Consider the following 26,251-nt stretch of genomic DNA (forward strand, 5'->3'; position numbering starts at 1 on the left):
GCTTCAATATTTAGCTCATTCTTCAATTCCCTGAACTGGTTGAAAACCAGTTAACTGTGGAAGGCATCAGAGATGAGGCCAATCGGGTTTTATGTCAGGTCACATATGCTTTGGAGCAGGGATGTTCAATAGAATTAGAAGCAGGAAAAGCAAAAGAAAAGACAGAAGTGCTCCATATAAAAAATTGTTGGCATTCTACAAAAAATGTTTGTCATTATTTCTTCTTCTTCTTCTTTTGGGCCTCCTTATCTCGAGAGACAATGGATACGCGCCTGGAGGTGATCTCCATGGCGCATGCCTGGGAAAATTTATGGAGGTTATTTAATATATAGATAATTATTTTTATAGTTACAGGGTCAGTACCGGGGTAGGGACCCCACCTGATTTTCCCTCTACCACATGCTAAGCCGTATTGAAACATCTCCATTACAACTGTTAACAGTCTGCTAACGAACTATACTGTGGATTGAGTATGGTACCTTGGTGTCTGGTTCGTACTTACTGAATAAAATGAGAAATGTTACCAATACAGAATAGACCTATCAACAACTGTAAAGAGAGAGGTAGTTCAGGTGTTTGAAGTTTCATGAGAAGAATTCTTCCTTCTTAACAAACTATTTGTGGGCCATTAAAATCAGAAATATCTAGTTTAATTTTTTTTAAAAACTTTTTAAAAAATGAAAAGTTTTTCACCAGCCTGATGACGGTCATATTCACACCTTTAGCAATAATGGTGAATGGCAATGGCTCAATGCCGTAAATCAACATGGGGCTTTACGACGGTTTGTTTTACTGACGACACTTGGTGTGAAAAAAATCTGGCGATCCGGTTTCCGGCAGCAGCTGGGGATAGACGTGGAGGCTGGGAGCGGAATGGCGGCGGCCGCCGAGGAGGCGCAGCTGGTACCGGGTGCTAACAGTAGCTGGTGGGTGTCATTGGAGCTCGGCTTTTCTCTGTCCCAGCTGCTTGTGTGCGGCCTTAAATTGGACGCTAGGAAATTAACTAGTGGACCGTTTGTGTGCGTCCAGAGTGCTGGTGTCTCTGCCGGGTAGAAATGGCTTAACATGAAGCTCAGCCAAGGAGCTTTAAATTGGGAAAGCGAATCGATTGAGGGGACAAGCTGTGTGATAGGCTCACTTTATTTTCCTTTCTTGAGAGTCCCGATCACCTGCTAAACGAGTCATTCCCCCTCCTATGGGAATCTAGTCCATAAAAATCTGAATTCTGAATATGAAAATTCAGTATTGGTATTTTCTAAAAAAAAATTGTACCAGTGCATTTTTAAGGGCTTGTGAATTGATTGTAGAGTCGATGTGTACGCTCTGTCACAGTTTGTTTCTCAGTGTTAGTGATAGGACTTTTAACAACAGTAGCAAAAGAAAATCTGTCAAGTGTTTAAAAATTTGAAGAAAAGGCAGGGAGAACCTGTGTGTTAATAGAGCACCTCATTTTCATAAATTTAAGCTGAAGGTGAAAGAGAAATCCGTCTGGTCGGTCCAATTGTGTGTGAGATTGAGAGGGAGGGTTGTGTTTACAATAGTGACCATGAGAAGGAGCAGAGTGGGAGCTCTATGGTAGAAATACTTTGAAAGGAATTTGATGTGAACACACATCACACCTGCCTTTCATATTTTCTGGAACATCCTGTAATTGCGTGGAAAATAATTTGGATTAGCTATTTCAAAAATGATTTCTGCCATTGGACATTGAGCTAGACTAAGTCTGTAATTATAATGTTTGAAAAATAATTAAATATTTTCTATACAATTACTAAATTCTACAGTAATTATCTAGGATACCATAATGACAGAAGGTTATTAGAGTGCACTTATGCTTACAGAAATGTAGAACTGGCAGTGGTGAGCTGTGCTGCAAGCTCTTCATCGATATCTGGGTAAATAAAGCAGAGCTTTGTACCTGTGCTTCTGATGCACTGGTGTTCCAAGTTGAATTATATTTTAATGTGAGATAAGTTAGCTGATCTCTGTAAGGGTCCTGCTGTTAATACTTTGCTTCTTTCTGCTGATGGGAATTAAGTGAGTACACTGGTTTTCCTTTGACTGTTGGGTGAGGAGGAGATCAGATGTCACTGTGATGCCCATGTAGCTGAAAAGCTTGCTGAATCTGTCTAGGTTCATGCACAAAGAATGGTAATTTGGGAAGGGTCAGGAATCTGTGAAATCACAGAGTGAATCAATTTAAGGGGGAGGAGGAGAGAAAATTGGTGGCAAAAGTTTTTAAGTGGGTAATAGGCTGCTTTGAATTGCTGTTACACTGCAGTTGTTGCAAAGTGAAAGCATTACAAAACTACATCCTAGAGGTTGTTTCATATGCTTGTGTAAATTTTATTTAGGCAGCTTGTTACCTGTGTCATATTTTACATTGGTACGAAGCTGAAGCTGCTTTGTAATCTGACTGGCTTGTTAGATAATTTATGAGATCACAATAGGAGCAATGACTGGTTAATGTACAGTTATAAGATCACTTGAGTGCCCTTATGAAAAAGTCTTGCGTTTCTATAAATAAAAGACTTTCATTTATATAGTGTCTTTCCCAACCACTGGATCACTCAAAGCACTTTACAGCCAATGAAATACTTTTGGAGCATCGCCACTGTTGTAATGTAGAAATGTGGCAGTCTATTTGCGCGCAGCAAGCTCCTACAAATATTGGCCAGGACGCCGGGGATAACACTCATACTTTTCTTCGAAATAGTGCCACGGGATCTTTTATATCTATTGGAGAGTGCGGATGAGGCCTCACTTTAACGTGTTATCCAAAGGGCAGCCCCTCTGGTGTGGAGCACTCACTCAGTTCTGCATTGGAGTGTCAGACTTGATTTTTGAAATAGTACCTTATCACATCTCAGAATGCTTCACTTAGAATGAATTACTTGGACATTCAATAACTTGTATGTATTGCAAGTCAGCAATGATCAGTTAGTTGATCTGTTTTTGGTGGTGGTTGAGGGAGAAATATTTATTCAGATCGAGTCTGCTTGTGGATCTTTAATATCTATGGCAGATGGGCCTTTATTTAACATTTCATCCAAAGGACAGCATCTCTAGCAATGCAGCACTTCCTCAATACTGCATTGGAATGTCGACATAATTTATCCATTCAGGCTACACATGGCATTTAAACCCACACCTTCTGAATTGGGCAAGAGTGCTCCCAACTGATAGAACTGTTTAGAAACTTGTCGTATCAGTGGCCCTACATTTTAATGTCATGTTTCTGACTCTTAGCAAAACAGTTTCAAACTCTAATTATTGTTGAATTGTAGAATTATTCTAATGCTGTCCTATCTTGATCCACCCTCCATAAACTCCAACTTGTCTAACAGCTGAATATCTGTCCTTCACTAAGCCCTGCATGTCTCATCATTCCTGTCCTCTGCCTCATTGACTTCCTGTTCCTAGATACATTAAATTTAATTAAAATTCTTAACCATAAATTCCTCTGTGACCTCACTTTATCCTATTTCTGCATTCTTCTCCAGACCTCCTGCACCTTTCAAATTTCCAACTCCTGCCTCCTGCGCATCCCACTGTCCCTCCAACTTATAAAAACGAGAATTTAACTAAGGCCATTAACTTTTGTTACAACTCTGAAGTGCCATGGGATCTTTTGTATATTAATTAATGTGAGAGGTGATCTTATTTAAACATATAAGATCCTGAGGGAACTTGACAGGGCGATGCTGGAAAAATGTTTCCACTTATGGGCAAGACTAGAACTAAGGAATACAATTTAAAAATGACTTTCCCATTTAAGACAGAGATGAGGAGGAATTTTTACTCTGAGGGTCGTTAGTCTGTGGAATTCAGAGAGTAGTAGAGGTTGGATCATTGAATATAATCAAGGCTGAGTTAGATAGATTCTTCGTAGACAAGGGAGTCAAGTGTTATTGGGGACAGACAGGAAAGTGGAGTTGAGGCCACATTCAGATTAGCCAGGATATTATCAATAGGCGGAGCAGGCTTGAGGGGCCGAGTGTTCTACTCCTGCTCCTAATTCGTATGTTTGTAAATATGCTATACAAATGTAAGTTATTTCCAGTTTTCTCCCACCATTTCCCTCTTCCTCTCCTAAAAGTGCTTACTTGTGCTGGGGTATGGTTCTCCAGGTGTTGGCAGTATCTCACTGAAGTGGATGTTTTCATGTGTGAAGCTAGATGCAGGCTACTGAACCATAGGGATGGGGCACCATTGTGGAGTTTTCATTTCATGTCCAGATTTGTGCTATTTTCAGTCGTAATCATGGGGTAGCCTAGAGTGCTAATGATGACTGATTCTCCCCCTTTCACTAGCCTCGGGACATGAAAACCAATTGGCTGCCTCACTGAGATCAATTGGTTGACACAGACTGCAAGTCAGACCTGAAACCTTCCTGATGTATATGGCTTTGAATCGTAGTTGTTAGAGCACTCAAATGGGCTGTTCAACACATCACGTCTAGAATCATAGAATGGTTGCAGCTCAGAAGGAGGATATTTTGCCTGCCGTGCCCATGCTGGCTCCATGCATGAGTAATTTAGCTAGTCCCACTCCCCCTCCTTTTCCCTGGAGTCCTGCAGATTTTTTCTCTTCAGGTGCTTATGCACTTCCCTTTTGAAAGCCACAATGGAATCTGCCTCCACTAGTGTTTTTCTCCATATGAGCCACCTAGTCTAATCTTGCTCTCCATATCACTAATATTCCTCTTTTTCAAGCAACAGCAGTCTACAGCTGATATTTTGTAGTCATTTTGTTTTTCAATCAGGATGAAAGTGGGACATTATAGATAACTTCTGTTAACTTAGTAAACTGCTACTGCAAATGGTTTTGTACATTTTGTAGTTTGCAATGATAATTTGACAAGTTTAAATTTCTTTTTGTAATTAGTGTTCCACAGAGAAAGCTGTGTTAGTCTCTGTGTTTCTTCTACAAAGTAACTATTAATGACAAGAAATTTTTTGAAAGGAGAATGCCAGTGTCAGCTGCAAAGGATTTGTTTCTGTTCTTTACCATCTGCATGAATGTGAGAGAGATTGATCAGTTGATGCATGTGAGAATAACTATAGAATTTCAGAACGGTAGAAATTTACTGCGACATGAAAGACCCTTTGGCCCATCACGTCGGTGCTGGCCTTTTGCTAGAGCAATCTAAAACAAATTCACTGCTTTGCTTTCTCCTCGTAGCTTCTGATGCTTCAAATATTTATCTGTTTTTCTGTTAAAAGATGCAGTGGTCTTTGCCTCAACTGTTCCCTGTGGAAAAACATTCCATGTTTCACCAACTCTATGAAATTTTCACATTTAAGACAGCAAGATTAGGAGAAATTTCTTTATTCAATTTGGCCCTTAGCAGAGTAAATCATCTCTCTGTTTATCCTGACAAAACTCTTGATGATTTTTAAAAACCTGTACTCCAGTGGAAGTAGCCCAAGTACCTGGAAGTTTTCATAATTATAGATTCCTATCCTGATAAATGGACATTCTGGATTGTCTGTAGCGTTAATGTCTTTTCTACAATGGGTGCTCAAAATCACACACTGCACTCTTAATTGTGGCCTAATCATTGCCTTGTACAAAGTTATCACTACATCTTTACTCTTACACCTTTTCTGTATTCATAAAATTCCAATATGCTATTGGCTTTTTTTAATAGCTTTATCTGCCTGCATTTTATTTCAGTTTTCATGTCCCTGTGAATTTATATAAATGCATCTTGTTCATTTTGCTGTCTTTCAAGGTATTATACATTGAACCCCTAATCTCTCTCGATCAATATCCTTCAGCAACTTTCCATTCCTCACTTTTCATCACAAAATTTATTACCGCCCCTCCAATTCTTTGCTTTAAATAGCATCTGCCACCTATCCCTGTCTACCTATTCTGCTAACCTGTTTATATCCTCCTGAAGAGTCTTACAGTCCTTACTGTTTGCCAAACCTGCTACTTTTCTGTATTCACTAACTTTTGATATTCTGTTCCCAAGTCCAAATCATCTAAATCGACTGGGAAACAAAAGCATACCCAGTACTTATCATGGGGATTTGTAACTTCCAAGCCTTCTCCAATCAAAGCAGCACACATTAATTAAAGCCTCCTGTGAGATAGCTTTTTTCATTCTTTCATGGGATGTGGGTGTCACTGGCTAGGTCAGTATTTATTGCCTTTGAGGAGGTGGTGGTGAGCCACATTCTTGAACTGCTGCAGTCCATGTGCTGTAGGCACACCCACAGTGCTGTTAGGAAGGGAGTTCCATGATTTTGACCCAGTGACAGTGAAGGAACGCTGATATAGTTCCAAGCCAAGATGGTGTGTGGCTTGGAGGGGAACTTGCAGGGGTGGTGGTCCTATGTATCTGCTGCCCTTGCCCTTCTAGGTGATGGAGGTTGCAGGTTTGGAAGGTGCTGTTGAAGGAGCCTTGGTGAGTTGCTGCAGTGCATCTTGTTTATGGTGTACACTGCTGCCACTGTGTGTCGGTGGTGGAGGGAATGTATGTTGAAGGTGGTGGATGCAGTGTCAGTCAAGTGGGCTGCTTTGTCCTGGATGGTGTCCAGCTTCTTGAGTGTTGGAGGTGCACTCATCCAGGCAAGTGGAGAGTATTCCATTACACTCCTGACTTGTGCCTTGTAGATAGCGGACAGGCTTTGAGGAGTCAGGAGGTGAGTTACTCGCCACGTAATTCCCAGCCTCTGACCTCCTCTTGTAGCCACAGTACTTATATGGCTGCTTCGGTTCAGTTTCTGGTCAATGGTAACCCTCAGGTTGTTGATAGTTGGGGGATTCGGTGATGGTAATGACATTGAATGTCAAGGGGAGATGGTTAGATTCTCACTTGTTGGAGATGGTCATTGCCTGGCACTTGTGTGGTGCGAATGTAACCTAACTGAATGCCTTCTAAAAATCTATATATATATATACCCACGTACTGCGTAGATTCATTGTCATACAGCACAGAAACAGGCCCTTTGGCCCATCGTGTCAGTGCCGGACATGAAGCACCTATCTATTATAATCCCATTTTCCAGCACTTGACCCGTAGCCTTGTATGCTATGGCGTTTCAAGTGCTCATCTAAATACTTAAGTGTTGTGAGGGTTCCTGCCTCTACCACCCCTTCAGGCAGTGTGTTCCAGGTTCCAACCACCCTCTGGGTGAAATTCTTTTTCCTCAAATCCCCTCTAAACCTCCTGCCCTTTACCTTAAGTCTATGCCCCCTGGTTATTAACCCCTCTGCTAAGGGAAAAAGTTTCTTCCTATCTATCCTATCGGTGCCCCTCATAATTTTGTATACCTCAATCAGGTCCCCCCTCAGCCTTCTCTGCACTAAGGAAAACAACCCTAGCCTGTCCAGTCTCTCTTCATAGCTGAAATCATAGAATGCTCTAACCCAGGCAATATCCTGGTGAATCCCCTATAGTGCTTAATCTTTATCTATTAAGATGTCACTTCTTCTCAAAACTTCATTAAATTTGTCAAACATGTCATGCTGTGCTGGTATTCTTGATCCCAGCCACCTATTAATGCTTTCCGAGCTTATAAATATAGCATAACGCCAATAAAAGGATTTTAAAATATGGTAGGTAGACATCTCACAGCCATTGGAACTTGGGAATTGTCTCTCCATGCAATTTTCAAAATTATTTAATTGTCTGCAATTCTTCAGAAGCAGCAGATTTTAGATGTACTTCTAAATGTAAATTACTTAAAACTGACTACTGGCAACACCTATGCAGTCATATTCAGCTGGCCTCCGACACCGAAAACATCAGAGGAATGTATGATGGCATTAAGAGAGCTTTTGGGCTAACCATCAAGAAGATCGCCCCCCCTGAAATCTAAATCAGAGGACACAATCACTGACCAACGCAAGCAAATGGACTGCTGGGTGGAGCACTAACTAGAACTGTACTCCAGAGAAAATGTCACTGAGACTGCCCTCAATGCAGCCCAGACTCTGCCAGTCATGGCTGAGCTGGACATACAGCCAACAAAATCGGAACTCAGTGATGTCATTGATTCTCTAGCCGGTGGAAAAGCCCCTGGGAAGGACAGCATTACCCTTGAAATAATCAAGAGTGCCAAGCCTGCTATACTTTCAGCACTCTACGAACTGCTTTGCCTGTGCTGGGACGAGAGAGCAGTACCACAGGACATGCGCGATGCCAATATCATCACTCTCTATAAGAACAAGGGTGACTGTGGTGACTGCAGCAACTACCGTGGAATCTCCCTGCTCAGCATAGTGGGGAAAGTCTTTGCTGGAGTCGCTTTAAACAGGCTCCAGAAGCTGGCTGAGCGTGTCTACCCTGAGGCACAGTGTGGCTTTCGAACAGAGAGATCCACCATTGACATGCTGTTCTCCCTTCGCCAACTGCAGGAGAAATGCCGCGAACAACAGATGCCCCTCTATGTTGCTTTCATTGATCTCACCAAAGCCTTTGACCTCGTCAGCTGACGTGGTCTCTTCAGACTACTAGCAAAGATCGGATGTCCACCAAAGCTACTAAGTATCATCACCTCATTCTATGACAATATGAAAGGCACAATTCAGCATAGCGCCGCCTCATCAGACCCTTTCCTATCCTGAGTGGCGTGAAACAGGGCTGTGTTCTCGCTCCTACACTGTTTGGGATCATCATCTTCCTGCTGCTCTCACATGCGTTTAAGTCTTCAGAAGAAGGAATTTTCCTCCACACAACATCAGGTGGCAGGTTGTTCAACCTTGCCCGTCAAAGAGTGAAGACAAAAGTACGGAAAGTCCTCATCAGGGAACAACTCTTTGCTGACGATGCTGCATTAACATCTTACACTGAAGAGTGTCTGCAGAAACTCATCAACAGGATTGCAGCTGCCTGCAACGAATTTGGCCTAACCATCAGCCTCAAGAAAACGAACATCATGGGACAGGGCGTCAGAAATGCTCCATCCATCAATATCGGCGACCACACTCTGGAAGTGGTTCAAGAGTTCACCTACCTAGGCTCAACTATCACCAGTAACCTGTCTCTCAATGCAGAAATCAACAAGCGCATGGGAAAGGCTTCCACTGCTATGTCCAGACTGGCCAAGAGAGCGTGGGAAAATGGCGCACTGACACGGAACACAAAAGTCCGAGTGTATCAAGCCTGTGTCCTCAGTACCTTGCTCTACGGCAGCAAGGCATGGACAACGTATGTCAGCCAAGAGCGACGTCTCAATTCATTCCATCTTCGCTTCCTCCGGAGAATCTTTGGCATCAGGTGGCAGGACTGTATCTCCAACACAGAAGTCCTCGAGGCGGCCAACGTCCCCAGCATATACGCCCTACTGAGCCAGCGGCGCTCGAGATGGCTTGGCCATGTGAGCCGCATGGAAGATGGCAGGATCCCCAAGGACACATTGTACAGCGAGCTCGTCACTGGTATCAGACCCACCGGCCGTCCATGTCTCCATTTTAAAGGCATCTGCAAACGTGACATGCAGTTGTGTGACATTGATCACAAGTCGTGGGAGTCAGTTGCCAGTGATCGCCAGAGCTGGCGGGCAGCTGTAAAGGCGGGGCTAAAGTGTGACGAGTCGAAGAGACTTAGCTGTTCCGACAACCAACTTTATCTGCAGCACCTGTAGAATAGTCTGTCACTCCAGAATTGGCCTTTAAAGCAACTCCAGGTGTTGCTTCACAAACCACTGACCACCTCCAGGCGCTTACCATTGTCTCGCGAGACAAGGAGGCCAAAGAAGAAGAGAAGATTTAAAAGCTTTTGGATGTATTTTTCTTCTCTCATAGTCTGTGTAAAGTACCGCTCGTTAAGGCCTTTGTGACATGTTTGAATGTCTTTTGAGGGTATCCTCAACTGAATTTGGAAGTATAGCTGATCAAGGAGTGTTCAGAAAGACATGACAGAGTAAACATTGTATAATTTATTAATGCTGCCAGTGTTGTTAGGTTTAGTTACACCCATTGTTTCTTAAATGCTTTTTTTGTTTTAGTCTGTGGTTGTATGGACAAGATGATTAGAAATGTAAAATATCAGACGTGAAATGTAAAACATCATTGGAGTATACGCAGCATACTTTGCTAGAACCCGCAACAAATTTTGTGTATCAAAACATTTCTTGTCATTGCAAAAAATTGTAGGAGACCAGTGCTATCACTGAAAACTTTATAAATTTTCTGTTTTATATTTGATGGTTTACTATAATGGAAGTTTGGCTGATTTAAAAAGGCCCACTTTGAAATATGTTTGACATTTTCTTAAACATTAGTAATTCTGATGAAAGGTACACATTTGAAGTATAATAAATGCTCTTCTGTTTACAGGTACTAATTTGCATTGAAACAAAAGCAAAATACTGTGGATGCTGAAAATTTGAAATATAAACAGAAAATACTGGAAAACATTTGGGTCAGGAAGTATCTGTGGCAAGAGCATTTTTCTCCACAAATGTTACGGATGCTGTCTCCAGCATTTTCTGTTTTTCTTTATAAGGAATTTGGCTTGATTTATGGTCACAGTCAATTTTTAAACCCAACAAGCCACTTCTTGATATTAGACTAAATTCTCTTCCATTGTTGAGTCAGCCAGTGATGATATGTTCTGAACAGTAGTTAGACCAACCTACTGCTAATTCTGTTAAGGTGAACTTTGCATGTAAATAAAATCTTTCACATCTATCTTAGGGATAAAGATCTAGCTGAAGCGTTGGATGAAGGTGGCTATGACCTTGAAACACTTAGAAACATAATTCAAGGACGATGCATACCAACTGACCAAAGGGCCAAAGTGTGGAAGGTAAATAGTTAATGGTACAGATGTACTGAATTTGTCAATTTGACCTATCAGTTTTAGTACAATGTGACTGAACAGACATTTATTAAATCGCTCTGCTTGGGCAAATCGGAGCTCTGCGCACAAACAGTTAAGCATACTTTTAGAACTTAACTCACTTGTCACTGACTACTGGTTTAATTTCTGATGTTAACAAAGAGCCAATAGGATAGTCAGCTCTTTCTGAAGATTAGAAACATCTTATTGCTTGTTTTCATCTCTTGGCCTCTGAGGAAATTTGCTAAATGTTTTGGTACTAATCACGCAAACCATAAGGTACTATGTTTGATTCTCAATCTTTGTAGATTCAGCCAATCTGAACAAGGAAAGAAATTTCAGTTGGCCTCAATGTTCCTGGCCTATGGAGGGAAAATAACAATCAGAATTTACTTTAAGGTTGCTCTCCAGTGACTCATGCTAGAACACATGAGCACATGATGTCTGTCCTGCATGGTCAACCAGCCTTCTGATCATTGTCTCGGCTCTCAAGTAAAGAATGAGCACGTGGATGAGGTAGCTAGTTTCTCAGTGACCATCTGTTCCGCTGGAGATTTCTGCTTGTGCATCATTCTGACACAAGTTTTACATGATTTTTGCACAGTTTCAAATTTGACAGTTTGATAAAAAGGCTTTGCTCTGCGGGTTTCATCAATAAGTATACTTTATTTTAGCCTTTTGACAGAGTTGAATTGAGATTTCTAGTAGAGGGGTTAAATAATCTGTCCCAACTAGTGTTCAGATGTATTACCAACAATGATATAATATGTAATACTTTCTCCTCTCCTGAACATTATGACCCTTGCTGGGGTATTGTTTGATGTACATTGCCTTATTCTTGTGTGAGCTTAGTTGGTGACTATGGGGACCATGCCTTAAGATTTATTGGCCTTGGAAGGAGTGCAACGCAGATTCACCAGAATGTTACCAAGGGTTAGATTATGAGGTGACATTACGTGAACTAGGCTTGTAGTTCCTGGAATATAGAATGTTGAGGGTTGATTTGATAGAGGCATTTTGGATTTTGAAAGGACTTTATAGAGTAGATAGTGTTTTTCTGCTGGTGGGGGAGTCGAAGACCAGGGGACATAACCTTAAAATCAGAGCCAGTTCAATCTGGAGAGAGGTAAGGAGACACTTACTGCAAATGGTGGTACAAGTGTGGCGCACTCTCCCACAAAAAGCAGTAGATGCTTGCTCAATTAATAATTTCAAATCTCAAATCAATTTGCTAGCCTAGAGCATTAATAGATATGGAGCCAAGGTGGGTGGATGGAGTTAGGATACAGATCAGCCTTAATCTCATTGAATTGTAGAACAGGCTGGAGGGGCTAAATGGCCTACTCCTGTTCCTATGCCATGGAACTGTACCCCAGTAGGAAATTGCAACTTTAGGAGAAAAAAATGATAAAATATAAAATTGCTTCTGCATTAGGGTACAATGTGCTGCATCTCGGGTTATATTTTCTCCTATTTCTATTCCAACCACCTGGCAACATGCTTCCTCTTATACTATTTTGAGGACGGGATGTTTTGGGTTGTGAACTGGAGAACAGTTGTTCAATGGGAAGTATACTTGTGCAGGGTAGACTGATCCCATTAGGCATGCCTTGACTTAGTGTTAGCATTCTGACCTGTAAATTAGAAGGTCGTGAGTTCAAGCCTCACTAAAGGGACTCGAATCTAAGCTAGCACTCCAGTGCACTACTCAGGGATTGCTTCACTGTTAGAAGTGCTACCTTACAGATGAGACATTAAGTCCAAACCGCATCTATTTGCTCAGGTAGATGGAAAAGATCCAATAGCGTTTGTCAAGAAAACATGTTATGCCAAATGAGGATTTTTAATTCATCGGTTGTAAACTTCCATTAAGCTTAAGGAAAAACTAAAGCTGGAAGATTAGAGACAACATTTACAAAGACTTTGCCACCGCTAAAAATGGCTGCCACTATTTGCATTTGAAAACCTGCCACATTCCAAGACATCAAAGTGGAAACACATGTCTGATTAGCCTATACCCAAAACAATGGCTTGAACTATTGATTGAACTACCTGAGATGGCTTTCATTAGCAAGACATTCAACACCATCCTGGGCCATTAACATTGAAAGGGTGAACATTGACACCAGGAGGTTTGAGAAATTGGAATTCCTAAACTTGAATCTCATTAGAGATACCAAACAATACACCGAAACAGTCATGTCACCGTCTGTCTATCTGTGAAAGCTGGGAGTTTCCTTGGGCAAGCAGACAAGCCAGAAACTCAATCTGTGCAGAAGCAAGAAGGGCTCACTCCCCCCTCTCCGGCCCCCCTCTCTGGCCCCCTGAAGTGGTAAGCGCATCTACTTTTTAAAAAGGAATAAACCTTTTTACAGTCAAATAAGAGGAAGGGCAAGAGGGGAGCCTTGTGACCGCTCCTCACCTGATCGTAACACATTGTTCAGAGAAAAGCCAGAGGAATTCTCCCAGTGACCATTTATCTCTCAACCAACACCACAATTATCAGATCATCTGATCATTTATCTCATTGCTGTTTGTGGGACTTTAGTGTTTACGAATTACCTGCTTGTTTGCCTACATTACTAGTTACTGCAATTTAAAAGTAGCATGCTGTGAATGTGTAACACATATAAATGTGTTTTTTTTTTCAGTGATTTTTTTTCATATGTTTACATTTTAACTCATTGTTTTTCAGATTTCACTTAATGTAGCAGGGAAAGTGGGTAGCTTAGGATCATGGGATGGATCTCTAGATCTACCTGAACAGACATTAATTCAAGATGATTGCCAAAAGCTCATAGGTAAGTTAATTAAGTAATTGCTGTAAAGCAAAGGATGTTTGTCTGTCCTCAGGTTATTCCTTATAATAATTGCCGTAAAAGCATGATGGAAAGAAGGAGAGCCATATAGCCAAGGCCCACAGTGCAGGACATTACCAAGATTGAAAAGAGTGAAAGTAAGAGCTAGATAAATTGAGAATTTATGATTGGTTTTGCTAAGCTTGGGCTTTAAAAACCTGAAGGTTGTAGGAGAAATTGAATTTTACAGCACGCAAGGAGGCCATTCAGCCAGTTTCACATGCTGGCTCTCTGAAAGAGCTATCCACTTAGTCCCATACGGTTTATATTCTTTTTCAAATATTTATCCACTTTTGTTGAAAAGCTATTCTGCTTCCACCACTTTCGAGTATAGTATTCCATGTCCTAATTTCTTCCTTCATTCTTAAATTTCTGTCTTCTCCAGTAGGAATAGTTTTTTTTCCAATCAATTGTCCTAAGGTCTCCTTCCTTGGCTCAGTGACAATTTTTGTCTGACTGTTTTATTATATTAAATGCACTACATAAATGCAAGTTATTGTTGATGCCTTCCTTGCTGGAAAATGCCACATTGGTTCATTTGCTGGTAAATTACTAGGAATTTGGAGATTACAGTTAAGAAATACGTAGGTAATTGGGGGCAGAGGTGTAATCGTTGGGCATCCGCATCCCTGTTTAGTGGTGGGAATATCATTCAGGGTTCTTGCTCTTGTTTTGTATCCAGCTACAAATGCATGTTAGTAGGACAACAACTTGCATTTATATAGTACCTTTAATGTAGTAAAACATACCAAAGCACTTCATAGGAGCGATATCAAACAAAATTTGACAATGAGAACAATAAGAAAATGTTAGGACAGGTGACCTAAAGCTCACTCAAAGTTTGTAGGTTTTAAGGACCATCTTAAAGGAGGAGAGTGAGGTGGAGGAGTTTTAGAGAGGGAATTCCAGGGCTTAGGCAGGTGAAGCTGTTTAACAACCTTTCTTCACACCCTCACATTTAAATAGCTTGCTAGCCCTCACTGACTGGGTTCCCACATAAATAATGAACAATGGTTCAGTTGCCAGAGAGTACTGTCACCTGTGGAACTGTACTTCAACAAGAAGTCTGTGTCTTGAGGGCAGAACAATTGGTAGGAAGTAAGGGCCATGGAAAAGAAAAGTTTAGAAAATGATATAAATTTTATTGATTTCTGACACTTTTGACTCCTTCAGCTTTATACGATTTTTTTTTCCCTCGATCAAACTTCAGAAGCTTAGCACAGTAACACTCTAAAGTAATGGCCGGAATTTGACGGTGGATGAGCGGGAACCGGACTCCGACATGAAAGTTGGTGGCGAACCTGCATCCGCCTAGCCTGGGGATCCATCCCATATTTTACGGATGCCCAGACTTTAATTGCCCCGAGGCGGGACTTCCACCCACTTGAGGGAGGAGGTCCCGCCTCAGTGAGCTGCCAGCCAATCAGCAGGCCGGCAGCTCTTAGTCCCAACAGCACCACTGGGAGCGGTGGCCACTGCTGGGACTGCAGCCAAGCCAACACCTTGGATTGAGAAGGGAAGGTAAGTAGGGGCATGCCTCACCGGGGGATCGGTCCTTCCCTGGTGAGACTGGAGTGGTCCTTTGGGGGGGAGGGGGGTGTCTTGGGTCCCAGGGGTGGGTTGGGAGGCAGGGGCAGCCCTCATTTGGGCACCCTGTGCCTGACTGCCATGCTCCCCCCCACCCCCCCGGGGCGCGGAAAGGCCGGCAGCTATCGCTGGACCAATGTATTATAATTCTGATTTGTATATTAATATTTACCTTTTCCCAATTGTAGACCATCTTTCAGTGCCAGAAGAGGAAAAGATGCAATTACTTTCAGATGTTGAATCTGTGATCACGTTTTATTGCAAATCCCGAAATGTCACATATACCTCGAGTCTCGGCTGGACTGACTTGCTTAAACCTCTTGTTCCACTCCGAATGCCACGGAATGATTTATATAATTGTTTTTATGCTATCATGAATAAGTACATACCCAGGTAAGCCAACACACAAATGTCACCTGAATTAACTTTCTTTTGTATGGCATATAGACAAGGTGTCTCCATTCTCGATCTCACAGTGCCACTTATTTGTCATTAATTAATTTGCATAGGAATGAATTGATCCCACATTGTTGTTAAGTGAAGTGCCAGTTGGCATTGATAACTACATGCCAAGTTGAAGTTTTGATTTGTTTTTCATACTGGATTGCTGTCTTTTATAGGGATTGTGTCCCCAAGGGTCGACCATTCCACCTCTTCAGGCTTCTTCTGCAGTATCATGAACCAGAGCTTTGCTCTTTTCTTGACACAAAGAAGATGACTCCAGACTCCTATGCAATCAACTGGGTAACTTTATCTCTTCAAAACATTTTATATTTCCCCAACATTCCAGCCTCTAAATAACCTGAAACCTCTTTTTGATGTCTGTTCCAGTCATTTATGTATTACTTTGTATCCACATTTAAAGGTGGTGCTTTTCCTCAAAAAGTAGTATCTTTGGTAGAATTCCGTTAATTATAGTTTCTTAATCTAGCCTCACAATTTGGATCAACATTTTAAATTTTGGAAATGCTGTTAGTTCCATGTTCATTATTTACTAGTATCTGGCAAGCATTATTCTTAAGCTCAGTGCTCATTAGGACTTACTTGCGGCTTTTCTCTAATAGAATTTACACCAGCAGCCAATTTATCATCATGTACTTTCAGTAAATTATTTGAGAATTCAAGTCATCCTCCATGTTTTGATAAGTGAAGACATTTCACTGTTTGTGCTTTATGATTTGGAATCATATCACTCCAGAATAAGACAGAATAATTTAATTCTATCTAAGCTGGCTTCTAACTCGTGTCCACGTCAGTACTAACTCTCAATCAGCTTCAGGAGTATCCTCCAATCGGGCAGTTTTCTTTTAAAGATCTTGGGCTGAATTTTACTAGCCCTCTGACATCGAGGATCATGGCATTTTGCCAGTGGCAATGAGGCCTTGGTGTTGCCCGCCGCTTGGTGGCGGGGCCTTCATTTCAATATGTTAATAAAGATTAATGAATGCAAATGAACTCGCCTTGTCCCGTCTACCGTCCCACGCTGATATTCCAGTTGCTGGCCGAAACTCTCGCGCCTTCAGAACTCAGTTCGGAGTTCCGAGGCGAGATACTGATGGGGAGGGGGGAGGAGTGAAATTATCAGAGCGAGAGTGGTTGGGGGGGGGGGGGGGGGGTAGTAGGAAAAACACTTTGTGTTGGCTGTGGGGATGGTGGGAAGGGGTTGAAGGGCAAATGTGACGAGGTTGTGGTGGAACGTTCAGGTTGGGAATAAAATAAATTTTCGTGATATAGGCCAAAGAAAAACATGGAGGTTGGGAAACGGCCTCCAGCTTTAAATTTTTCTTTAAGAAAATGCACAATAATATAACTTCAAAAATTCAAATTTTTTCTAAGGGCTTGAAGCCCTTTAAAAATGGCACCCTCCATTTAAATGAGCCCCCGCACGAAATATCGCGGGGGCTCAGCAGCATGCAAGTTGTGCCATCTTTTAAGCTTGCCGCCAAGAACGGCAGAGGGCTTATAAAATTCAGCTCCTCATCTTGTGCACTGTAGTTCTGCGTGGTCAGAGGTACTGTTTTAAAATCATTGACTATAACACAGAATATATATAAAGGCCTAAAACATAAGTAATTGTATCTTTTCTGAGGCACATTTTAAAAATATCTTTATATTTTCTATTGGCCTTCCTAAACTAATTACCACCTTAGGTAGCTAGGTGACCTGTTTTCATTACTCTGCCAGTAATGTTCTGAAACTGGATGATTGGTTATGTCATAACAACAGGAACTTGCATTTATTAGCACATTTAATGTAACAAAATATCCCAAGGCATTTCACAGCATTATCAAACAAAATTTGATACCAAATCACCTAAAGAGATGTTAGGGCAAATGAACCATAGCTTGGTCATAGAGGTAGGTTTTAAGCAGCATCTTAAGGGAGGAAAGAGAGGCAGAGGGGTTTAGGGAGGAAATTCCAGAGCTTTGGAGCTTGACAGCTGAAGGCATGGCCACGAATGGTGGAGCAATTAAAATTGGGGATGCTGAAAAGACCAGAATCAGAAAATTGTAGGGCTGGAGGTGGGGAGGGATTTGACAATAAGGATGAGAATTTTAAAATCAAATCATTGTTTAACCGGGAGCCAATGTTGGTCAGCAAGCAATGTTCCCCGTAACTACTGTTCGTCGTGTGCAGCTGGCCTGTAGCACTATGTGGTCCCTTTAAGATTGATGCACTGCCGTGCATGTGCATATCTTAAAAGGGAACTTTGCTTGTGTGCAGTCTTTTGTTCCCTGCTTGGCACAATCCTGATTACTTTGCAACTGCACCATGCAGCTTAGTGGGAACATTAGTGATGGGTGAATAGGATTTGGTGCAAGTTATGACATGAACAGCAGAGTTTTGGATGACCTCAAGTTTACAGAAATGGGAGGCCAACCAGGAGTCCATTGGAATAGTCAAGTCTAGAGGTAACAAAAGCATGGATGAGGGTTTCAGTAGATGAACTGAAGCAGGACAGAGTCAGGCGATGTTAAGCGGGTGGAAATAGGTGATCTTGGTGATGGCAAAGATAATTGGCTTGAAGTTTGGGGTCACATGACACCAGGGTTGCAAACAGTCTGGTTCGGCCTCACAGTTGTCAGGCGAGGGGCGGAGTCAGTGGCTAGAGAATGGCATTTGCCATAGGGCCCGAAGATAATAACTTCAGTGTTCCCAGTATTCAGTTCGCTGATGATTGCACAATGTTCAGCACCATTCGCGACTCCTCAGATACTGAAGCAGTCTGTGTAGAAACGCAGCAAGACCTGGACAATATCCAGGCTTGGGCTGATAAGTGGCAAGTAACATTCGCGCCACACAAGTGCCAGGCAATGACCATCTCCAACAAGAGAGAATCTAACCATCTCCCCTTGACATTCAATGGCATTACCATCACCGAATCCCCCACTCTCAACATCCTAGGGGCTACCATTGACCGAAAACTGAACTGGAGTAACCATATAAATACCGTGCCTACAAGAGCAGGTCAGAGGCTAGGAATCCTGAGGCAAGTAACTCACCACCTGACTCCCCAAAGCCTGTCCACAATCTACAAGGCACAAGTCAGGAGTGTGATGGAATACTCTCCACTTGCCTGGATGAGTGCAGCTCCAACAACACTCCAGAAGCTCGACACCATCCAGGACAAAGCAGCCCACTTGATTGGCACCCCATCTACAAACATTCACTCCCTCCACCACCGACGCACAGTGGCAGCAGTGTGTACCATCTACAAGATGCACTGCAGCAATGCACCAAGGCTCCTTAGACAGCACCTTCCAAACCCGCGACCTCTACCAACTAGAAGAACAAGGGCAGCAAATACATGGGAACACCACCATCTGCAAGTTCCCCTCCAAGTCACACACCATCCTGACTTGGAACTATATCGCCGTTCCTTCACTGTCGCTGGGTCAAAATCCTGGAACTCCCTTCCTAACAGCACTGTGGGTGTACCTACCCCACATGGACTGCAGCGGTTCAAGAAGGCAGCTCACCACCACCTTCTCAAGGGCAATTAGGGATGGGCAATAAATGCTGGCCTGGCCAGCGACGCCCACATCCCGTGAATGTATTAAAAAAAAAAGTTGGTGGAAATTTTTGCTCATCTAGTACTGGATGTTGGACAAGCAGTCTTAACAATTTAGATACAGTGGAGGGGTCAAGAGGTAGAGCTGGTGTATGAGTCTTCCTTTCCCGTTACTCCTTCCAACTAAAACAGGACAGTTTTGCTCTTGTAGATCCATTATCATAGACTGATCTTTTACATTTTATACTACACAATTTAGTATAAGTGAAATGTTTGTACAGTTACATGGTATGGTTCAGAACATTCCATTAATACCCTTTTGCTAGAATCCAATTAATGGGCCTTTATGAACCTTTCATGCTTGAAGAATCTGACCAAAAAAGCAGAATTATTCCTTTTCAGCAAAAATTATATGCAAGTTATAATCTAATTCCGGGTTCAGATGATGGTTAGAAATGCCTTGAACTTACTTCACTTTTATTATGTCATATGTATGATAAAATTAGCCATTAGCTAATTAGCCATTATTCTGTTTGTAGAGAATAAAGCTGTATTTTTGAACTATGGGTATGAATTGCTGTGAAGCTATGATACTGGATTTTTAATAATTTCAGTTTATGAGATGTTCTTGCCTTTTTTTTCTATATTATTCTGAAGGGAGCAAGCCTCTTCGCTGGTTGTTGCACAGAAGATGTTGCCCAGCTGATGTGGGATATTTATCTACAGCAAGCAGACCCATTCCTAATTTTCTTTCTCATGTTAGTCATTCTAGTTAATGCAAAGTAAGTATCCTTTTTATTTGCATGTCTGTAGCATATTATGGATAGAAAAATATGTTTGAAATGGTTGGTAGATAAATGATGTGTAGTTCTGCTCGATTCGTTGGTTCTGTTGATCTTGATTTCCATGTTTACAACTTTATTTTAAAAATAGGCATCAAACCTTTGATGTAAAGTCCTTTTCTCATTTCATATCTTTTTTCCTCATTTTGTACTTAATTAAAACAGCTACTAAACATATAATATATTTACTTAAAGTATTAAGTGACAGGACTGATTTTTATATTTGAATCACCTTATCATTCTACTCCTGGATGCTGCCTTAATGCTGAACCATATAATTTATTGTACAACTGAAGCCTTTTTACCCATTCGTCTTAGCTCCACAACCTCTATCATTAATTTCTCCTGTCATAGAGTCATAGAGAGATACAGCACCAAAACAGGCCCTTCGGCCCACCGAGTCCGCGCCGACCATCAACCACCCATTTATACTAATCCTACATTAATCCCATTTTTCCATCTCACATCCCCACCTTCCCTCAATTCTCCTACCACCTACCTACACACCACTCATTCTGAACTAATTTTTTCTATGACACCTATATCCTGCTCCCTTGATCTGCTCCCAACCTCGCCTCCTTGTGACCACTCAGCAACTTTTCTTCTGTTTGCTGGTCTTGTAAATGCAAATGCCTTCCCTTGCTTAGCCACTATATGCTCTCTTTCGGAACTGCTTCATCAATTATCTCATCAAAATAAACCATTTCTTATCCATTTGCCTTCTCTGGCATTCGTCCCCTCTCTCATATCCTTTTCCTTGAACATGACAACACGTCCCACTTCATGCCACTTCTTTCAAAACTCCTTTCAGTCCAGCTTCTGCTGTGCTCGCAGCACTGAGACCAGCCTGGCCAGAGTTACAGATGACATTCTTTGTTCCTACAGTGCATTATCTCTCCTCGACCTCTGTTGGCAAATGATGCAACTGCCATACCATCTTCCTCTATTGTCTCTCTTTTGTTGTCCAGCTGCATGGGACTGGCTTCACATATTTTCACTGCTACCTGCTCTAATGCAACCAGTGCACCTGCAGCACTGGCTTCTTTTTCCATGTCTTTGAAGTCTGCAAAGGACAGTTTCTTGTCTATTCGTTCCAGCTCAGTGATATCATTTAGAGGCATGCGTCAGGTTTAATAGATCCAGATCTAAGTCGCCACCAGTCATCTCTGCCTGCTAAATTGTAATCTAAGTTTCCTCCCAGTTAGCTATCAGGATGAGCAAAGTTATCATCTTTGACTCCTGGTATAAACTCTACTCCTTTTCCCCTAACTCCATTATCTCTCCTGATTACTTACACCATATGAAACTTCAGCATACTGTTTGAGTTTTAAATCCCACTTCCTATCTATCTTCCCAACTCTACAATGCCTGGCCTCTGTTGGAGTATATTAGAAAATTTTGAGATTGTCTCTGTACTAGAAATAACAGTTCTAGACTCTGAATCCTTCACCTATAGCTTTATTCGAGGAAACAGTATACATGATACAAAGGCTACAAGAGACCTCGCATTTCAGTTGCTGTAACACATACTTTACTCTTGCTGCCACCAAAAAACGTATCCACGCTTTCGTTGCCTCTAGGTTTGATTTCTCATTTCCTGCCCTTGCATTCACACTTTCCTTGCTGACCTAAGCTGGCTTCTTGTCTCCCAATACACTGAATTTAATATCCCATCCTCAAGACCCTTAATGGCCAAGCACCACCTCCAATCATAGATTCCTCCTTCACTTTTTGTCCTCTTTCTGACCTTCTGTATATCCTGCTTCCTGTCATCCTCGCAATGATGACAGATCCTTCAGTCATTCCATTCTACTCTCTCCAGAACACCCTTTTTAAACTCCTCTATGCTGTCTCCACCTTCTTATAAAACTTCTTAAAACCCATCTTTTTGACTAAGCTTTCTACTTTGTCTTCTAATTCTTCCATCATGGCTTAGCATCTGTTCCTTATATTTACTTCTTTTGACTCTGTAAAGCACCTTGACATTTATAGCGTAAAGGTGCCATATAAATGCAAGTTGTTTTAATTTATTTGCACATCTCCGATTTTCACAGATCTACCAACAGCAGCCATGATTCAGCTGCTTGGGCCCTAAGTTCTGGCATTCTTTCTCTGAACCCCTTTAGCCCTCCTCCTTTTAAGATGCTCCTTAAAACCTATCTATTTTACCAAGTTTTTCACCATCTGTCTTAAAATCTCTGTGTGGCTCAATGTCAAATTTTGTTTGATCTTAATCCTGTGAAGCATCATGGGACCCTTCACCACTACAACAACAAATAATTGTATTTATATTATGCCTTTAACATTATAAAACATTCCACCTTCTCAGTGGTGACCAAGAGAGTGCAGTCCTAGAGAAGTGTGGGTCTAAGACTAGTGTTTTAAACCTAAATAAAGGTAACTATAAGAGTATGAAGGCAAGGCCAGCCAAAGTGAACTGGGAATCTAGGTTAAAAGTTAGGGCAGTAGAGGTGCAGTGGCAGACTATTAAGGAGATATTTAATAACTCACAGCAAAGATTTATCCCAGTGAGAAAGATTCTTTGAGAAGGATGCGTCATCTGTGACTAAATAAGGAAGTTAAGGATAGTGTCAAATTAAAAGTAACACTGTACAAATTTGCAAAGATTAGTGTTAGGTCAGAAAATTGGACAGAATTTAAGAACCAGCAAAGAATGACAAAAAAGGGAGAAAATAGAGTATGAGGGAAAGCTAGCCAGTAACAGAAAAGCAGATTGTAAGAGTTTATACAAGTATTTAAATAGGAAAAGAGTAACTAAAGCTAGTGTTGGTCCTCTAGAGAGAGCCTGGGGAATTGGTAATGAAAAACAAGAAAATGGCAACAGCATTGAACAGGTATTTTGTGTCTGTTTTCACTGTAGAAGACTTGGAAAGACTGCCAAAGATACTTGAACATCAAGAGGTGAAAGGGAGGGAGGAACTTAAAACAATCACCATCACGAGGGAAAAGCTGCTGGGCAAACTATTAGACTGACCAGTCCCCAGTACCAGATGGGCTGCTTCCTAAGGTTTTAAAAGAAGTGGCTGCAGAGATAGTAGAGGCTTTGGTTATAATTTTCCAAAATTTCTTAGAAGGGTTCCAGCGGATTGGAAAATAGCAAATGTAACACCTTCATTCAAGAAAGGAGGGAGACAGAAAGCAGAAAACTGTAGGCCAGTTAACCTAACATCTGTCACAGGGAAATTACTAGAATCCATTATTAAGGAGGTTATATCAGGATACTTAGAAAATCGCAGTGGGATCAGACAGAGTCAACAGGGTTTTGTGGAAGGGAAATCATGTTTAACTAATTTATTAGAATTCTTCGAGGAAGTAACAAGCAAGGTGGAACCAGTAGATGTGGTGTACTTAGATTTCCAAAAGGCATTTGATAAAGTGCCACATCAAAGGTTGATAAGAGCACAAGGTGTAGGGGGTAGCATTAGCATGGATAAAACACTGGTTAGCTAACAGGAAGCAGAGATCAGGGTTGGCAAGTTGTAGCAAGTGGAATGCCACGGATCAGTGCTGAGGCCTCAACTATAACAATTTATATCAATGACTTGGATGCAGGGACCGAATGTATGGTAGCTAAATTTGCTCATGACACTGAAATAGGCAGGAAAGTATGTTGTCGAGAGGAGGTAAAGAGTCTACAAAAGAATATAAATAGGTTAAGTGAGTGGGTAGTAATTTGGCAGATGAAGTATAATGTGGGAAAATGTGAACTTGTCCACTTTGGCAGGAAGAATAGAAACGCTGTATACTATTTAAATACAGAGAGATTGCAAAACTCAGTGGCACAGAGGGATCTGGGTGTCCTGCTATATGAATCACAAAAGATTAGTATGCAGGTACAGCAAGTGATTAGGAAAGCGTCATAATAAAAGCAAAATACTGCAGCTGCTGGAAATCTGAAATAAAAACAAAGTGCTGGAAATACTCAGCAGGTCAGGCAGCATCTGTGGAGAGAAAGTTCCGTTAACTCTGCTTCTCTCTCCGGTGATGCTGCCTAATCTGCTGATGAGTATTTCTAGCACTTTCTGCTGATTAGGAAGGCAAATGGAATGTTAGTGTTTATTGTAAGGTGAATTGAGTATAAAAGGGAAGTTTTACTGCAGCTTTACAGGACCTTTTGTGAGATCACATCTGGAGCACTGTGTACCATTTTTGGTCATCTTATTTGAAAAAGGATATAGTTGCGTTAGAAGCAGTTCAGAGAAGATTCACTCAACTAATTCCCATGGTTTATCTTATGAAGAAAGGTTGAACAGATTGGGCTATATCCATTGCAGTTTAGGAGAATGAAATGTGATCTTATTGAAACATGCGATCCTGAGGATAAAGGCCTGCTACCTGACCCGGACCCGACGACATGTGTCGGGTTCGGGTCGGGTTGCACTTCCGGATCCAGCATTCGGGCTTGGGTTGGGCTGGGTCGGACACGCTGTATCCCAGATAAGTGGCTCCAATGTTAATTTAATTTTTGGACTAGAAAGGTGGTTATGTTAGTTATTTTAAGCTTGTGCAGATCAGCAGCAAAGTGAAAAACAGAAGATAGGTTAACTGGTCGGGTTGGATGCGGGAAAAAATGGAAGGGCTCGGATTGGATGTGGTTCTGTCAGGCTCGGGTCGGGTTTTTTTTTGCAGACCCGAGCAGGCCTTTACCTGAGGGGACTTGATAAAGTGGATATAGAGAATGTTTCCTCTTGGGGGGTGGACTAGAACCAGGAGACCCAGTTTAAGAATAAGGATCTCTCTTTTAAGATGGAGATGAGATTTTTTTTCTCAAAGGGTTGTTTGTCTGTGGAATTCTCTTCCCGAGGAAGCAGTGGAGGTTGGGTCACTGAATTTATTCAAGGCTGAGTTAGATAGATTTTTGATGGACAGGAGAGTCGAGGATTATTAGGGGCAGACAGGAAAGTGGAGTCGAGACCACAACCAGATCAGCTATGATCTTATCGAATGGCGGAGCAGGCTCGAAGGGCTGAATGGCCTACTTATCCTAAGTCCTGTGTTCCACCCTGCTGGACCATGGTGAGAGGCATTGGAGGAGGGTGGTGTGGTTGATAGGTTGAAGAGGGATAGTTTACCAGTGTCATAAGATGTCATTTGTGAGTTTGAGGGCTGTTTTGGTACTGTGTCAGGGGTGGAAACCTGATTGGAGGATTCAAAGATGCTTTGAGCATACAAGTTGTGATTGTATAGGAAGCAAAATGTTTCAGTTGAACACCCAGGCTTTTAGTCCAGTTGGCCAATTTAAGAACTGAGTATCCAATAATGTCTGACTCCTAAGATCCCTTTGAACTATATTTGCAGTGCTTGGTGTTAAATCCTGTGTCTCAATATATCTCTCTTCTCCTTCCAGAGAAATTGTATTGACTCAAGAGGCAGAATGTAAGGAGGAGCTCATTCGTAAGTTTACCCAGATAATTTATTTTCTTTCAATTAGAGTTGTATTGTTTGTAATGAGAACTTCTTACAAATGTGATGTACTCCCATTTTCTATATGCTCAATGTTATAGACACTTAACCCTTAAAAAATGACCACAATGTCAATGTAGTATTCTAATCAGTAGAAAATTTATAAAGTAGTGAATATTTTTTTTTCTGAACAGTGATCGTGCTAGGTTAATATTTAGGTCATAAGTCTAGTACATAATGTAATTTTACAATTGTGTCCACTATTTCCCTCAGCTAAAGATATAGTTGATTTGTTTTATGCTTATAGTTTAGTAAAGGCCTCTTATTTATAGAAATAGCTTTAATTTTTGGAGAAATTGCAGTAATGAGGGATAATAAAATTTGAGAGGGGTCAAGACCTTGGCAATTCTATCTTATTGAAACTTCTGCATTACTTGTCTGAGCTATTGCTGAGAAGTGGAGATTGACATATCTGAAAATGTTATGTTGAAACATAGTTGAAAATATTTCTCACTTTAAACTTCAGCTTTGTCTTAAAGCATTTACTGTTCAAATCTATAACTTAAAAATCTTGTAGATCACAAGTCACAAATTATAACATGGTACATCAAATCTGTCTGCATCAGAAAAATAAGAACTTGAAATGCTGAAACCTCAATCAATCAATTGATGCATTGTTTTCCAGCTGCCATTTTGATCTCTCATAGATGTACATACAGAAGTGTAA

The 26,251-nt window shown here is 41.4% G+C and overlaps 1 protein-coding gene across 2 annotated transcripts in view; it reads left to right on the top strand.

Annotated features, from left to right (window-relative positions):
* The first annotated feature begins 841 nt into the window (after nucleotides 1-841).
* Nucleotides 842-26,251, top strand: part of tbc1d23 (TBC1 domain family, member 23) — an 81,987-nt gene continuing 56,577 nt past the window's right edge. For both annotated transcript variants that reach the window (XM_068041017.1, XM_068041018.1), the window contains exons 1-7: nucleotides 842-926; nucleotides 10,657-10,768; nucleotides 13,497-13,602; nucleotides 15,435-15,639; nucleotides 15,867-15,990; nucleotides 19,916-20,040; nucleotides 25,469-25,515. In XM_068041017.1, the coding sequence (XP_067897118.1) occupies nucleotides 874-926; nucleotides 10,657-10,768; nucleotides 13,497-13,602; nucleotides 15,435-15,639; nucleotides 15,867-15,990; nucleotides 19,916-20,040; nucleotides 25,469-25,515 (772 nt within the window). In that variant the 5' untranslated portion in view covers nucleotides 842-873. The remainder of the gene's footprint in view (nucleotides 927-10,656; nucleotides 10,769-13,496; nucleotides 13,603-15,434; nucleotides 15,640-15,866; nucleotides 15,991-19,915; nucleotides 20,041-25,468; nucleotides 25,516-26,251) is intronic.

Source organism: Heterodontus francisci, chromosome 10 (assembly GCF_036365525.1).
Source record: "Heterodontus francisci isolate sHetFra1 chromosome 10, sHetFra1.hap1, whole genome shotgun sequence".
Lineage (NCBI taxonomy): Eukaryota > Metazoa > Chordata > Chondrichthyes > Heterodontiformes > Heterodontidae > Heterodontus > Heterodontus francisci.